At 48.3% G+C, this 15,000-nt stretch overlaps 5 protein-coding genes across 7 annotated transcripts in view; 4 read left to right on the top strand and 1 right to left on the bottom strand.

Moving 5' to 3' along the window:
* Positions 1-219, top strand: part of LOC126574872 (monocyte to macrophage differentiation factor) — a 6,224-nt gene extending 6,005 nt beyond the window's left edge. The window contains exon 4 of the mRNA XM_050235278.1: positions 1-219. This exon is cut by the window's left edge and continues 1,839 nt beyond it. The gene's annotated coding sequence lies outside the window, so the exon portion shown is untranslated.
* A 111-nt stretch (positions 220-330) lies between these two features.
* LOC126576337 (uncharacterized) lies at positions 331-987 on the bottom strand. The gene is made up of 3 exons (XM_050237567.1): positions 742-987; positions 541-663; positions 331-466 (listed from the first exon to the last, which is right to left on the bottom strand). The coding sequence occupies exons 1-3, from the start codon at positions 882-884 to the stop codon at positions 331-333; spliced, it is 402 nt and encodes a 133-aa protein (XP_050093524.1). The 5' UTR covers positions 885-987.
* A 509-nt stretch (positions 988-1,496) lies between these two features.
* On the top strand, positions 1,497-2,379 carry LOC126576654 (cilia- and flagella-associated protein 20-like). The gene is made up of 2 exons (XM_050237960.1): positions 1,497-1,772; positions 1,855-2,379. The coding sequence occupies exons 1-2, from the start codon at positions 1,497-1,499 to the stop codon at positions 2,377-2,379; spliced, it is 801 nt and encodes a 266-aa protein (XP_050093917.1).
* Positions 2,380-2,775: 396 nt separating this feature from the next.
* LOC126577513 (regulator of G-protein signaling 7-like) lies at positions 2,776-8,388 on the top strand. Of its 3 annotated transcripts, none has more exons than XM_050239186.1 (6): positions 2,776-3,006; positions 5,106-5,838; positions 5,911-6,629; positions 6,703-6,816; positions 6,911-7,036; positions 7,106-8,388. In XM_050239186.1, the coding sequence occupies exons 2-6, from the start codon at positions 5,383-5,385 to the stop codon at positions 7,431-7,433; spliced, it is 1,743 nt and encodes a 580-aa protein (XP_050095143.1). In that variant the 5' UTR covers positions 2,776-3,006; positions 5,106-5,382; the 3' UTR covers positions 7,434-8,388. The 3 variants fall into 3 exon arrangements, with proteins under 3 accessions (XP_050095143.1, XP_050095142.1, XP_050095141.1); XM_050239185.1 differs by having other exon boundaries at positions 2,776-3,070; XM_050239184.1 differs by having other exon boundaries at positions 2,776-3,074.
* A 284-nt stretch (positions 8,389-8,672) lies between these two features.
* On the top strand, positions 8,673-9,256 carry LOC126574932 (uncharacterized). Its single transcript, XM_050235349.1, has 3 exons — positions 8,673-8,826; positions 8,988-9,074; positions 9,154-9,256. The coding sequence occupies exons 1-3, from the start codon at positions 8,728-8,730 to the stop codon at positions 9,178-9,180; spliced, it is 213 nt and encodes a 70-aa protein (XP_050091306.1). The 5' UTR covers positions 8,673-8,727; the 3' UTR covers positions 9,181-9,256.
* Positions 9,257-15,000: the final 5,744 nt, after the last annotated feature.

Below are 15,000 nucleotides of genomic sequence, written 5' to 3'. Positions count from 1 at the left end.
ATAGAACTTTCTTGTCAATACCGATGCGCACTTATACTCACTGCACAGATAGTTGCCAATAGAGCGAAGTTAGTAGAGGTATACATATATTAAAACACCACCACAATTCGGGAATGTTAGGGAATGAGTCAAAGGGATATGGTATATGTTGTAGGTAATTGAGACTGTGAATAAACCCAAACGAGAAACAATTCTCCAATAATAGAGGTCTGCAAAGTATTCGAAAATGAGTTTTTTTTTTATTGATTACCGCCAACAACACCGCCTGTTCGTCGCTAAACTATTGCATAACACTAACAACACTAACGATTCTTGCCGGATCGAATGGCCTCAGTATACGGGTGCCTTCATGATGTCGTGCAGGCGGCGTGTTTGTCGTTCCGAGTGGCGGAAGAATTTATCCAAAACAAATTCGATCTCCTTGCGTGTGTGCAGTGGTGGCCAGAGCGTCGTAATCGCAAAGTGTCTATCAAGGAAATGCATCGAAGAGGTCAGTAACTGTAGTTGCTTTTAAATCGTTATTTTTCTCGTGTCCCTTACCGATGGAATCGCATGGAATCGTAAGCCGAATTCTGCATCAGTTCCAGGCTTTTCAACTCGCGGTTAAATTGCTTCTCGTACTCCACCAAGCTGGCATGATATCGTTGGCGACAGACGGCGGAGCTGCAATCACCACGGGTTATCATGTTACATGTTCGATTGAGAAATGCAATTTGGTGGAACAAGAAGCGAGGAACTTACTATGGTGGCTGCAGGTTGGTGTAGCTCGGATGTAGAGACTCATCGGACCGGGAACCGGGTTTCTTGGGTTTCTGACCTGGCTTACGCTTCGATTCGCGTCGCTTATTGCGTTGCTGCTGCTGCTGCTGCGTTCCACGGTCCATGGTTCACCTTGGAGACACACTCGAGATTTTTCCTTTCACATGAAATCAACAACTAATACGATGGATATTTCGTGGAATTCCTAAGTAGACGGTGCTGCGTATGGATCCGTTGCCATTCCGTGACCAACTACGACAATGGCGCAATTTTCATACTCTACCTAGTGTTCTACACTGAAGCTCGGTTGCGATTCTATTCGCCATCGGGTTTCCAACGGCAACGCAGGACCGATTTTCGTTGAATTTGTTTGGTTAATGTAGGTCAAATTCGTGGGAAATGGCGTAGTGCTATGCGCGAAATGTGCTGCTGTTTGATTGAAAGGCGAAACATACTAGGTCGTCCATGCCTTTCGTTTTCGTCCTTTCGTTTTTCAACACCGGGCACCGGGATGCGCGAATTGGTGCATTTCGCTGCTGATCTTTCAGTGGACAAAATTAGCCTTTTGTTCTGAATGAATTATTTGAAAATGTTTGAAATGCTTTTTACGACATAGTAACCATGGTGCTAAGCTGCACCTCAAGATTGCGGTCGAGATTTTTACACCTCGAAGTAGTAACCCGTGGCAGGGCATCATCTTCCATATCGGGCTCGCCGGTTTAGCATCTCCCTTGGCCATGTTCCGTCACAGTTTTCAACATAAATTCGTGACGGTGTTCAACAGCATTGGCAGCAAACCGTTGGCCATCTGGGACGTACACACAAAGAATGGGCACGTGCGACGGTTGACCGATGAAGATCTCAACTCGCTGGTGCTGGAGCTGATGGGTGTGAACGTGGCTACCACCTACATCACGGCACCATGTGCCCCATGCCCTTCGCTTAGCATCAAGCTACCTTTCCTGGTCATGCTGTTGAAAAATATGAAGAAATATTTCTCTTTCGAAGTACAGGTGAGAGAGGAGATGCCCGGAGAAAGACCGAGGTGCCCCTTTGGCAGGAAGTACATTTGTTCCACATTTCCTTTACCATCAGATACTGGACGATGGGAAGTCCCTGCGCAGGTTGCGCTTCTCGAACTACCAGAGCGAAACACGTGTGAGCTGTTTCAGTATTACGATGCCCCTATCACTGGTACCACAGTGGAACCAGGTGAAGCTCAATCTGGCCGACTTCACGCGACGGGCTTACGGAACGAATTACGTGGAGACGGTCCGCGTTCAGCTGCATGCGAACATACGCGTTAAAACCATCTATTTCAGTGATCAGCTGTACGGGGAGAATGATACTCCGGCCGCCCTGCAGCTAGTCAGGAACTCTGGAGTTTCCAGGAAGATAAAGATGCGAGTACCGATCGGCATGGCAACCGGTAGGGTGGGCAAGGTACCCGACGAGCCGGTTGAAGCGGTGCGACCACCAACGCCGGAAGTAGAAGAGGATCATGCCATATCAACGGAAGTAGAGGAGGCTCCTTTTATTCCACCGGAAGAAGATGAGGCTCTAACGCAACCAGATGAGGAAGAGCAGGCGGAGCCCGTAGAGGCGACAGAAACGTTCTAGATCATGTTCTTGTATTTTTTACGTTCTATTTTGTTAGTTTTGTGAAGCTCCGAAGAATCAGAATGGAAATTATAAATTTCAAAATTCCAAATTGGATAACATCGTCCACAGTGTCGGGTCGCAGCATAAAATTCTTATCTTTCTCCGTTCCCAGTTGCCCTTTTGGGCCCAGGAATAGCTTGCTGTGTTTGCGTTGAGCCTTCCCTTTTTTTGTTTATTTTCCCCGAAACGGATATTCAAACAGTGGAAACCGGCCCAATCCGCGGGAATCGCAGCATGCCACCAACGGTTTGTGTTTTCTCTCTCTCTCGCAGTCGCACGCGAGAGAACCCAACCCTGGCGCGAATCCAACCCTGCGCCACGACGACCGAGATAAAACGCGAGAGATGTTGGGGTCGCGGCTTCCTCGGTCCAGGATTTCTCCCAAAACACACCTCAAACAAAACGGAACTCCAACGGAAGCGGACGCCACCGTGAAACCGTGCGCTCCGTGAAACTTCTTTGGTGTTGTTGCGGTTGTTGTTGGTGACCACTTTTCGACCGTCGTTCCGTGATTCACATCGAGTAGCCGCTGATCCTGCCGCTGGCCTGTGTTGTGCGTCAGCAATTGTTTGGTGCTACCGATTGGTGTGTAATCGCGAGTGTTCAACCACCGATAAAAAAAAAACGTTTTTCGTCTGTGCATGTGCCTGTGCGTGAGTGTGTTTGCCCTTTTTCCATCCGTATCCTTGGCATCAATTTTCTCGTAAAATCCTGCAAGTTTTCTTCCTCGAGGTCTCTCGCTCTCTCGCTCGGTCCAGCGTGTTTTTCTCGTTCGCTCTTTCGCTCCTTCGCGCAGCCTTCTTTTCGTGACGCTGGAGGACGCATTTTCTCCGGGCTATATCGGTGGTTCAACCAGTTTGCTCTCCTGGGTCCGCCGGTGCCTCCGGTAGTGGTATGGTTTTTAATAATCGCCTCCCGGTTGCGGAAGGACACCCAGAGGCGAGCAGCACAATCCTTGCGCCTCCGGGTGCATCCTCGTCGGTATCGCTGTGGCCGGAAAAGGATCGCCGTCACCAACTCCAAGAAGTGTAGGGTGAAAAGCGGCTCTTCGTTAATCCCCCCTTCAGGCACGGGTCGCTGATCTTGTGAAACGTCGTGTGTTTAGTCTCATCGCAAGGACGAGCACCAGCCTTCAATCCATTAGCGTGATGGAGGCTGCTGGAGATGGGATTTCTTCGTCCCCATCATTGAAACACACGCGCGCATTGGCCACTCTCCTCCCCGCGGGGGTGACCTTTTGCGGTTTTTCGTTATGACGTACGAAGACGCCAGAACGCGAGAACGGAAATCCCTAAAGCACGAGATGATGATGCTGGGGAGAGGCAGGGGGAGAGTAGCAGGCGCGTAGAAGGATTTATCAGGGGAGCCGATTGCCGATGACAGATTATTTGTCGAGGCTGCTTCCGGTTGCAGCACATCCTCTGGCGCCTCCTCCACCCCCACGCACCACCTCCCTTTAAGATGCCCTGTTGATGACGTCCGTAGCGGTGAACTGTGACTGGAAATGCGGACGATGATGGCGAAAAAGAAGAAGGCGGTGATCAGAACACTTGATGAGCGCCTCCTTGGCAAGATGCGAACGGGATGAAAATAGCATCCACATGTTACCAATCGCACCCTAGAAGCGGCAAGTGTGTGCTACGATGGGATCCACAATATCTGAAAAGCGAAATCAGCACCACCAAGGAAAACCAATCGACCATCGACGATGCATGGATTTCATGGCGCGCTGAGATGCCGTTGGGCCAGCTCCACTCTACAGTAAAGCTGTAACTGCCCGGCACAGATGACGGATGGACCCGGTCGCTATGGCACCGGGAATCGGATCGATTAGTACGTTAAAGTGGTCCCGTACCATACGCCTGATTTGTGCGCCATCCGGCGTCGGTAGCGAGATACCATCGCCGTAGACTGTCTGTCTGTCGCTCGGCTAACAGACACGGCGGCTGTTTGGCGGCGGGACCGGAGATATGATTGATTGCGGCTGCGGTTGCACTACCCTGAAAGGGCCGCTGGCCAGCTCACTGGCGCTTGTTTGTGCCTCGATTCATGAAGCCACCACCAGATGATGATGATGATGCTCATCCCAACAGATGAGCTGCCCTGCTTTTTTGTTTGTTTTCGGTAACATCGGTCCGTTGCGAGGGTGGAGCAGGGACACAGGAATCTTTTTTTTTTCATGTTGTTGGTAATTACTTCCGAGTGCTGCTGCTGACCCGGACCCGAGGATTGCTCTTATCATGTTTTCAGCTTTGCACGGCCAACGCGATGACAGCTTCGATGCGGTTTATGCCAGGCCATCAAGCGATCATGTTTCGTCCTTCGCAGGGGACGGTCGGCATCGGCGGGTTGACCGGTTATCGCTTTGTCCACTTTGTTTTTGTGCTTGATGATTTTAGTGGGAGTACAACTGCTGATGTCACGATTATTTAAAAACGCTGCTCGTTAAATCATTATCAACCGGCCAACGGTCGCGCGATCTACCATCGTAACCGCAGTGTAACGATCCCGGCCTGCTTATCGCCGGCAAAGGAGTAGCATCCTCGTCGCGAGGCCGCCGAGCGTTTCAAGCGGAACCCAAGTAGGCCGCAATCTATGTTCGCGCGTGTCCCACTAAGTAGCATCTGAACCGTTTTCATCATTTTGATTAGCTCCGTTTGCCGTTGTTCTTCTTTCCTCCACAGACCCGGACCCGGTTCGATCCGTCGATGAAACACCGCAGCCTCACGAAAACCGATCTTGTAATCGGAAGCGTTGTGCGTGCTTGCAACAAAAATGCGGCATTATTTGATTAAGCGCTTCCGGTGCTGGTGGTGACACAGAACCAGTGGGAACACCAGAGAATCATCGAAGTGCACCGCGCGGTTCAGAGTCGTGTGCAGCATGTGTGATGCATCGACGACGGTATTGATGGTGCGCTGCTGGTGAGCCTCCTCTCGAACCGTGCGCGAATGGTGTGGTATGGCGATGTCCACAGAGATGGATAAAGACAAGCCAGTGACAGTGATAAGTGCAACGAAGAAGCAGCTGAACGCTACCGGAATGCCAGGTGAACGGGAAAAGGAGCCTCCTGCGGGCGTGACTGCTGAGTGTACAACCGGGACTGGTGCTGCCGGTGGAAACCCCCTGACCTTTCCGACGATAGTGACCGATGCGGCCGATAGTGGCAGCGCGGACAGTGCTAGTGATGGTGTTAATGAAAATAAGGAAAACAATATTAAATCAGCGACCAGTGCTAGTGATACGAAGAACACAGCACCAGTGACTGCTGCTGCATCTGGTTCTGGTTCCGGTTCTGGTTCCAGCGGAGGAGGAGGAGGAGCCAGCACGAGCAAGGCCAACAGTCAACCCTCATACTCTCATCTAGCGCAGGTGGCCCTGAATCAGGATGCACCCAACATTCTTGTGTATAAGAAGGTGAGATGCGCTTCTGGCCAGTTGCTTGGCATTGGCCTTCCTATTTCTAATCGTATTTCCTCCCACCCACAGATGGAAGCAATCGTGGAGCGGATGCAGGGCGAAGAGGGAGGCGTCTCGGTGCGCACGATCAAGGCCTTCATGAGCAAAGTGCCGTCCGTATTCACCGGTGCCGATCTGATCTCGTGGATCATGAAGAATCTCAGCATAGAGGACGTGAACGAGGCACTCCATCTGGCCCATCTGCTGGCCTCGCACGGATATCTCTTCCCCATCGATGACCACCAGCTGACGGTGCGCAACGACGGCACGTTCTATCGCTTCCAGACGCCCTACTTTTGGCCCTCGAACTGCTGGGAACCGGAGAACACCGATTACGCCGTCTATCTGTGCAAGCGCACGATGCAGAACAAAACACGGCTCGAGCTGGCCGACTACGAGGCGGAGAACCTGGCCAAGCTACAGAAAATGTTCTCCCGCCGCTGGGAGTTCATTTTTATGCAGGCCGAGGCACAGAGCAAGGTGGACAAAAAGCGGGACAAGCTGGAACGGAAAGTGCTCGATTCGCAGGAGCGCGCCTTCTGGGACGTTCACCGGCCGGTGCCAGGTTGTGTCAACACGACGGAGGTGGACATTAAGAAGGCGTACCGGCGGGGTGCTTCCACCCTAGGGTCCGGTTCCTCCGGTACGGCCGGTAACAGCAATCCGATTGAGCAGCTGACGCGTCAGATCAAGCTACTGAAGCTCAAGCTCGAACGGCGCACGATCAAGATCTCCAAGGTGGCCGAATCGTGAGTTTCAATACCGGAAGTGCGGAATCGGAGTACGGGGAAAAGTTGTTCATCTCTCGCGTTTCCGTTTCAGTTACATTTCGTACTTTGAGCAGTACAACGAGTACGATAGCTTCCTGACACCGCCCGATCAACCGAACCCCTGGATTACGGACAACACGGAAATGTGGGATGCCGATCGAACTGCGTAAGTGTTCTCGGGACACACGGAAAGAGAGAGGGAGAGAGAGAGACAGGGAGCTAATGCAGTTCTCTTTTGTTTGTTTGATTTGTTTTTACAGCAAAGATGTTTCGCTGAAACGTGTGAAGCGATGGGGCTTCAGTTTACGGGAACTACTGAATGATCCCGTTGGAAGGGAACAGTTCTCCAAGTTTCTGGACAAGGAGTTTAGTGGTGAAAACCTTAAGTAAGTTCCACCATTTTCTATTAACTTCTCAGTTGCTCGATCTAAACGTGGTTCCTTTTCCCTCGACAGGTTCTGGGAATCGGTGCAAAGCATGAAGGCACAACCGCAGTCGAAGGTGAAGGAGGCGGCGCATGCCATCTACCTGGAGTTTCTGGCCCCGGACGCAGCCTGTCCGGTGAACGTGGACTCGAAGTCGATGGAGTTGGCACGGGAGGCGGTCAGCAGTACGGCCCCACCGAATCGCTGGTGCTTCGATGTGGCCGCCGCACACGTGTACCACCTGATGAAGAGTGACTCCTACTCACGCTACCTGCGCTCCGACATGTACAAGGAGTACCTGAACGGATCGAAGAAGAAGATCAAATCCATACCGAACCTATTCGGTGTGAAGCGTTAAAGGGCTTCGTGTGCAGGAACGAGAGAAGCTGACTGGTAGCTGAAACCACAAATCTGCCATTTTTATGTTTAGAAAAGCAACGAGGATCGCGATGTTGAAAAGGAATTTAAAGTTGATCATGTCATGGGTTTTAAGAATAATTTATAGGCAGCTATCAGGCGCCGGCGACTACAAATCAGTTTGCGGAAAGATATCCCAAAGGAGGGATCCAGTTGTTCGTAGAACGATCATTTCACTTGCGAGCAGATGCGATGATAGCCTGTAGTGTAAAGTAAGGTGCATGTCGGGGTGCATGTTAAAAGTTGTGCCATTCTCGACCGCGATCCGACGCCAACCGCCAGTTAAACCCAACCAAAGGTAAACCAAACTAAGGAATTGATGAACTTGCACTCGCCGACCCCGCTCGTTTCGCTCTGGATAGCACAAATATAGGAGGAGGAAGAGGAGAAGTAGGACGAAAATAATATTGGCGGATATTCGTATCATGGCAACGCAGAACTATTAAGCAGGAGCAGACGGGTATAGGAAATGCCATTAGATCTACACACCCCGGGCAATGAATGAATGGGGGTCTAGGAAACGCAGGACAACAAGACAAGAGCAAATATTATAATTATATTAAAAACTATACCTAATATACAAGCACACCGCGCCAAGTGCGCCGGTGAGATGTTATCGGAAGACCGGTTGGGGGAAAAGCACAAAGAAAATCGAGATCGAGAGAAAGTTCGTAAGACTCCCAAGACCGTTACTGTAAGCATTCCCGGTTCCCGCCATCGAGCGATCGAGGCGAACAAGACAAAACCTCCCGGTTTGCCGAGTTGCGCCTCACAATGGAGGCGCACAATACCGCACAAGTTTCCAGGACGGCGATGGAGCAACAACCATAAGTGAGAAGTAATAATAGAGATAAAATTAGCGAAATATTCGATGACAAAGTATAACAATAAAGTGAAAATAGTGCAAATTCGGGCGTAGTATTTAATCAGCGATCCGTTGTCCTTGCGATGTGGCGATTACAAGGACATAGTTCCGAAGGCACCCGCAGTCTCCGGTAAGTTCTAGCAAAATAGTAATTGGCGTTAATTTACGCTCCCGAACGAAGATAATGATTTTTTGGGAAATGAAACGGCGGAAAATCTGCAATCTTTTCCAAAAAATTTAAAAAGTGGTTTTCGTAGCAAGCAAATGATTTGCGGTGAACCCATTTCAAGCGAGGCTCGTCAGTGACACCACCGTTTGTGTCTGTGTTGCGTGCGTGCGTGCGTGAAAACGGAGCGACTACCAAAACAAGATGTGGTTCGAAATTTTGCCCTCGTTCGGGATAATTACGGCCGTCCTGTCCGTTCCAGGCTTCGCCCTTTATGGATTGCACAAGCTGACGCTGGATAATGTAAGTATCGCGACGGAATAACGCCGAACGGAGCGACCCAAAGGCGTGCCGGATAGTGCGGGCGAGATTTACATAACAGCCAATGTTGTGATGCCGGAGAATCCCCCGGAAATGCTTTCGAATGGTCTTGATATCTAATCCCCTGGTTTCGGTTCTTTTAGGCTTACCGGCGCAACACCGACGAGAGATGGGAACGCTTGATGTACGTCCGGGATATGCGATTGACCGGCAATCCCTACCAGTGCAACGTAAGTTGAGGCCAAAGAGTTGCTGGCCGGATCTGCCGGAAGGCAGTCGTTTTCAAACTTTCTTCTCTCTGTGTTTCAGGGCCTGGAGGCTATCCCGGATAAGTAAAACGGCGGTACCCTAGGGCAATTCGATGTGGTAACTGTTGGTTGAATGTAGAATAAAGCGCAGGTTACAAACCGGAGATCGCGCGAGTAAGGTGTTCCTTTCAAATCCGTTCCGAAATCACTCCGGAGTGCCCGCCCTTATCGTTCGGATATATCCAGAGATGAATGGTTCGCTTGACGCTCGTTTGGTTATTTTCTTACATAAAAAGCGTTCTACAATTTTATTTTCATAAGTGTATGTGTATCTTTTTTTTGTTCTCTATTGTCAATGCACATATGATGTGTTAGTTGGTTGGGTTTGTTTTTTTTTCTTTTAAAGTTAAGATGGCATTCAACATTAAATACATCTTTTTCACTACTGTCCTTTAGTAAGTGTATACAAGTAGCGTTTCTAGTTTTGCCATTCATCGCCCATTCCTCCGCAACAATGACGGGTACCATCTCGCGCACGTTTTCCGTGAATCCCCTTTTGAAATGGAAGGATGACCCACACGATATATCGCAACCCAAACCCTGAACCTTTCTTGCCTGAATCACCCCCCGCCCAGGGCAGCCGTTCCCTTGCTTTTAGTATAAACTGCCTACTTAACCCATGCCTGATGCTTTAAAAATGTCAGCACATCTATCTCACCCGCCGTTCCCTTCTCTGCTCTGCGCTTCCCAAACTCCCTTTATCCGTCGCACACTCGTCTGCTCAAGTAAAAAGCAAAGGTCGTTCCGTTTTCATTCTCGTATCCTGCACCCACTTTGATTGTAGACTACATTACACGTGGCTTGCTGATGCGCACGTGGCCCACTTGGAAACATATTCTTGTTTAGTACGGCAATGGTTGATAATTGATTATTGTCCTTCGATTCGGCTACGGGGCTCATGCTTGTGAAACCCTTGTGTGATGTGGTTCGTACATAAGATACTAGAAGAACGACAACCGCAAATGGCCAAAGAATTCCTGTCGCAACATCCGAAATTCTCGGGACGCCAGGAAGCCGTTACTGGAGAAAGGATAGGAACCGCTCGGTCCCCCCCCCCCCCCAATAATTCTCTGGCCATCACGGATGTTGCCTTTCGGTTTCGTTTTTTTTTATATTTTCACTCTAGAATTGACACAGTACTGTAAGAGTGGCTGCGAAAGAACGTTTCTACTGGAAAGAAAGAAAGCGGACCGACACGACGGTCTCGTTGTTGGAAAGCAACGCTGCGTAACTGGAAACTCTGGTACTCTGCTTGGCGTTTTTCTATCGGTTAAAATCTCTGCTGAATCGCGCTGTGCGCGCTCTAAGAAAACAAGAACGGCGCATTTCATTCGTTAAGGTACAAAGGTGTCTAAGTAGCTGGCAAAATCCTTCTACTAGCGGAGTACGCGACTTCAAACAGCTGGATTCCTAACAATCCATTTGATCGTGACCCCGTCCTTCCGCAGGATACAAACGGCAATGTAAGTTTGCTTCGCGTTTCCCTGCCCGCTTATGCGTAGACTAACTGCTTGAACACTGAATTTAGGTTTGTTTTTTGCACGGCTGCGCAGGGCAGCACAATGCGTCGATCATGTCTCACACAAATATGCACTTTTGCATAATCTTTAATGAAGGTTACGTTATTGTATTGTTGCTGGTAGCCTTGGAAACAACTAAAGCATGGCTAACATCGCACGCTCATACGCTGGCCAGGATAAAAGTAACCTATTTGTCACACATAAAGTATCGCGATGCTATGCAGCAACCACAGTCAGCTATACGGAGTAACATGGCAACTATATGCAACAGGGGACCACCGGAACTTTATTGTACGTTCGCTCAAATATCATGAGTCATTTCCTACCATCCAGAGTCCTACCATCTTTCTTAAAGCACTCAACTCGGTGTAACTGGGTGAAACTATGATCGAAGCGGTTTTGTATTTTGTGTAAAGCTCCTCGCCAGCTGGCCAGCAAACGTTTTCAAACTCTCGCAGCACGTGACATTTGTGATCACTGTACCCTCTACCCCTGCTACCTGTTGGTTAAACAACAAGAAACGTTGGTTGGTTTTCTGGTAAAGTTTGTGGATGTTGCCCGTTTCCGATATGGGAAGGAAAAGGGGACTGCGGCCCCATTATTGTACACAACCGTCTTACACATCCTACTAAAGTGGCACTAAAAGTTGAGGGAAAATCCTTATTGTCCTACTAGTGATAAGTATAGTCGACCCCCCCCCCCCCCCCCCCGCTCCCCCGGGGGTCAGTTGGGATCCTTGGGCATGACACTCTTTGTACGATTAGTTTCAGCCACGCCATTACACACAAACTATGCTCTTCTCTCCTACGGGTAGTAATCGCACCTCATACAGCGGAGGAAGGTGTCCTGCTTACGGATAGGTAGAATGTATCGGGATGCTGCTGCAGCAGCACCACCACGTGGTGCATAAAACGATATGCTTATTCGTTCCTTGTTCTGTATATGAAGAAATACATAAAATCTATCATATTCTGTTCTCTCTATTTGATTCGCGTGAAATATAGTTAGTGGATTAGCGGGATACTATCTTAGCTTGAGAGGGGGGTGTACTATCATTCTAACATCACACTCACACGCAGACACACATGCACACGGACATACACGTACGCACACACAACGGTTTTAGTCGATAGCTTTCATTTAAAAAAAAGGAGCTTCCAATCATAAGCACAACCCGGACTGCAAGCTGGGGAACACAAATCAAGGATGCGAGTATTTTTGGACCAATGAAACACAACCAGGCGGCAACCAGAGGCGCTGGTGGAGCAATCGTGCGTAAGCAGCGTTGATATGAATGAATCCGGGATTCTGAGGGCCATCTAAGGTACTAGGGTACAAGGGTGCTGCTCCAAAACACACTAACGCCGTCAACTTCTGGCTCGTCGCGGATATGCTGATAGAGCATCATGCCATCGGATATGGATGATACATCGCCATTGTGCTCCCGTGCTACTGCTCTATGAGTTAGTTAAAGCTGAAACCCACGCATATGTTTGTTATGTTTTCTGAATTCGTTCGTCTGTTTTCGTTTGCTGTTCCTCCCTCTTCCCATATATTAGTTTTTCTCAATATAAATATTTATATATGTATATATTTTATGCCCCTAGGATAGCTTTACTGGATGTGTTTCACTGGATTGATGTAGATTTCCAGTTTGTTCACTTATAAACATGCATGCATGCAGGTCCGGTTTGTTTCGTCAACAACACCTAAACGGGGCCAAACCAAAGTGGGAATATTGTCGATTGTTTCGGTTACCTATAACCGTTGTTTTCAGTGCTGGAAAACTGCGGAAGCCATACACGAGCCTAGGGGCTACGAGGGCCCAGCACGTGTTACGATGCCGATTGTTTGGTATGCAGTGCAGTGTGAATGTGTCCCCTTCCCCCCCATTCATTAGAAGACTTCCTGGTTCCTCTCCTTCTCAATTAGAATCGATGCGTTTCGTTAGAATACGGTAGAACGGTAGCCGTGTATAAGGTGTCTTAGGTGTTGCTATCCATGCCAATAAACTGCTGGATTAATTCCGCAAAATTCTCGGCTATACATATATAAATACATCGGTCAGATATGTGTGCACTAAGTTCGACTACTGTTCACAATACGGTTCCGACTGCACTGGAGACTGCTGGTGATCGGAGCCGCACCTCTACAACATGGTGGCAATCGTCGTCGTTGTCGTCGTTGTCGTCGTCGTCGCCGTCATCGTCTTCGTCCTCTAACGTACATTGAAATGATGAAAATTCACGTGTCCCGGAACACGGTACCATCGTCTGAGAGGGGTGTCCAGTGTTTTACTTCGCATAAGATTAACGTTTCACTCCGCCAACCCCTGGCGGTAGGATATCGAGGGGATCTTTTAGTGTTTCTTCCATTCTTATGATCTAAATTCGGCAAAGGGCATCTAGTGTCCTGTAACCATAGCCTACCGGGTTGTATAAAAAAGTGTGTTGTTTGTGTTTGTCCCTCTCAGTATGATCGTGAGCTGTTGATGGTTTGCCAGCATGCCTTTCGTTTGGATTTATGATTTTTAAATTCCATTCCATTTTTTTGATTGTATCAATGGATTTGATTTCGCTCCTGTAAGCTACAAAACAGGTTCGTACACAATATAGTTTTATGTGTGGTGTGCTGTGCGCTCTCGTTCATATTTCATTCGTTATCTGTTCCCCCCTCGAATGCATGCATGCTGTATGTGTGCCTTTCTAGCAACTTTCAGAGTTAATCTACTTGACTTTGAGCTAGAAATAGACATGTGATAGTATGTTTCCTTTTACGTTTGATAGCACTTGTAGTCGGCACTAGCTGTTCGCGCATTGTGCGATCGGTCGCTAGGATATTGATCAGGGTGTACCTATATATAATAAAGATCTATCATTTTCATTTAGATAAAAAGGTTCTACGGTGTGTCTGCGTGCTTGATATTGAGTCATGCCATAGTGGCCTAACCATTCTCTCTCTCGTAATCTACCGACTGTCTGACAGCGGAACCATCTAGCTCACATCAATAGCAAGTTCGGGGTTATGCCGCCACCCTACCTACAGATACAGTGGGTGAATATGCTTCATTTTGTACACAGGACACTACGCAGTAGTACACATGCAAAAACACATACATCGAGTCGCACACTCACTCACCACTGGGGCACTGGGGATACGATACCTGGATGGTTCCCTGACCCATCGCCTTTTCGAAAGTTCTTCGTTCAAGTTATTTTTCAATGAGGCAAAGACAACATTGTCTGCCATCCAAAGATATGTGTGCTACGACAAAGGTAAATTGATACAAAAAATATAAAACAATAGGGATCTTATCACCTAGGGCAAATAAAAATTGTGTGTTTTAAGGGAAATTGCAGTACGAATATCAATACGTTTGGGTACCGTTACGTCTTTTAAATTCCATCTTACGTGCTACATGTCTGTGAATATCCCGACCACGTTCAGCGTGGTTAGTGGCGTGGAATTTATAGAAACCCCCCGCATATCAATGTATTCCATAATTAATATTATTGGCTCACGATAGCATTATTGTCCATGCACCAGTGCCTAGTCTTGCCAGTGTTATAGGTAGTAATTTTTAGATGATTCTGCCTTGGCTCTCTCACTTCAGTAATTGCCCTGCTTGAGTTAAATGCTAATAACGCTCCCGTGGGTCTGTCCTGTGGCTCCATTTATTGTCTCTCGGTTGCCGCTATCTCACTGTACGCTCAGTACTAGGTAATTGATACAAAGTCGATCCACTTGGTGGACCCCTTTGGCTGTATAATGTTGGTTATACACTAGATATAATAGTTTGCAGTCCGCTGCTGTCCGTCATGATTCCGTCATTAATGCTACCCACATATATTTTGTGCGTCGTCTATTATAGGCGCAGGGCGAACACAAATCCCGCAACCAATGCGCACTGGCGGGGCAGAGAGAACTGAGTGAACTCGACATAAGCACGTTGAATGTAAATAATTTAACACTCTCTAATGACCCCAGGAGCTTGCAGTTTTTTTCCGTCCCTTCTCCCAATGGCCCTATGTTCCCAGCTTGCTTCCCTTCGATTTCATCACTCAACAATACCGCGAGATGTTATCTCTTCCGGCTTTCATCCGTTAAATCTCATTCAAATACAACAAACAGCCGAATAACTGATCCATCATTCGTGCTAACCGTGGTGTCCCCAATAAAAAGTCATATAATCAGATTAATGAATTAGAATCTCATTCCCACTTTTACTGCCACCGTCACTCTACAGTTATATAAGTGTGTTGCTGAGTCTGAGTTAGGGTGTGTATATATATAAATACAGTTCGTCATACAACGGCTCTCACAGTGGT

The sequence above is a fragment of the Anopheles aquasalis genome, chromosome 3 (genome assembly GCF_943734665.1).
Source record: "Anopheles aquasalis chromosome 3, idAnoAquaMG_Q_19, whole genome shotgun sequence".
Taxonomy (NCBI): Eukaryota; Metazoa; Arthropoda; class Insecta; order Diptera; family Culicidae; genus Anopheles; species Anopheles aquasalis.
This window is presented reverse-complemented; position numbering and strand designations above follow the sequence as displayed.

Coding starts and splice junctions, on each gene's coding strand:
- LOC126576337 (XM_050237567.1), bottom strand. CDS start 884: ATGGACCGTGGAACGCAGCAGCAGCAGCAGCAACGCAATAAGCGACGC. Junction 664..741: donor ACCAACCTGCAGCCACCATA/GTAAGTTCCTCG, acceptor TGGTGATTGCAG/CTCCGCCGTCTGTCGCCAAC. Junction 467..540: donor GATTCCATGCGATTCCATCG/GTAAGGGACACG, acceptor TTTCCTTGATAG/ACACTTTGCGATTACGACGC.
- LOC126576654 (XM_050237960.1), top strand. CDS start 1,497: ATGTTCCGTCACAGTTTTCAACATAAATTCGTGACGGTGTTCAACAGC. Junction 1,773..1,854: donor ATTTCTCTTTCGAAGTACAG/GTGAGAGAGGAG, acceptor CTTTACCATCAG/ATACTGGACGATGGGAAGTC.
- LOC126577513 (XM_050239186.1), top strand. CDS start 5,383: ATGGCGATGTCCACAGAGATGGATAAAGACAAGCCAGTGACAGTGATA. Junction 6,630..6,702: donor ATCTCCAAGGTGGCCGAATC/GTGAGTTTCAAT, acceptor TTTCCGTTTCAG/TTACATTTCGTACTTTGAGC. Junction 7,037..7,105: donor TTTAGTGGTGAAAACCTTAA/GTAAGTTCCACC, acceptor TTCCCTCGACAG/GTTCTGGGAATCGGTGCAAA.
- LOC126574932 (XM_050235349.1), top strand. CDS start 8,728: ATGTGGTTCGAAATTTTGCCCTCGTTCGGGATAATTACGGCCGTCCTG. Junction 8,827..8,987: donor ACAAGCTGACGCTGGATAAT/GTAAGTATCGCG, acceptor CGGTTCTTTTAG/GCTTACCGGCGCAACACCGA. Junction 9,075..9,153: donor GCAATCCCTACCAGTGCAAC/GTAAGTTGAGGC, acceptor TCTGTGTTTCAG/GGCCTGGAGGCTATCCCGGA.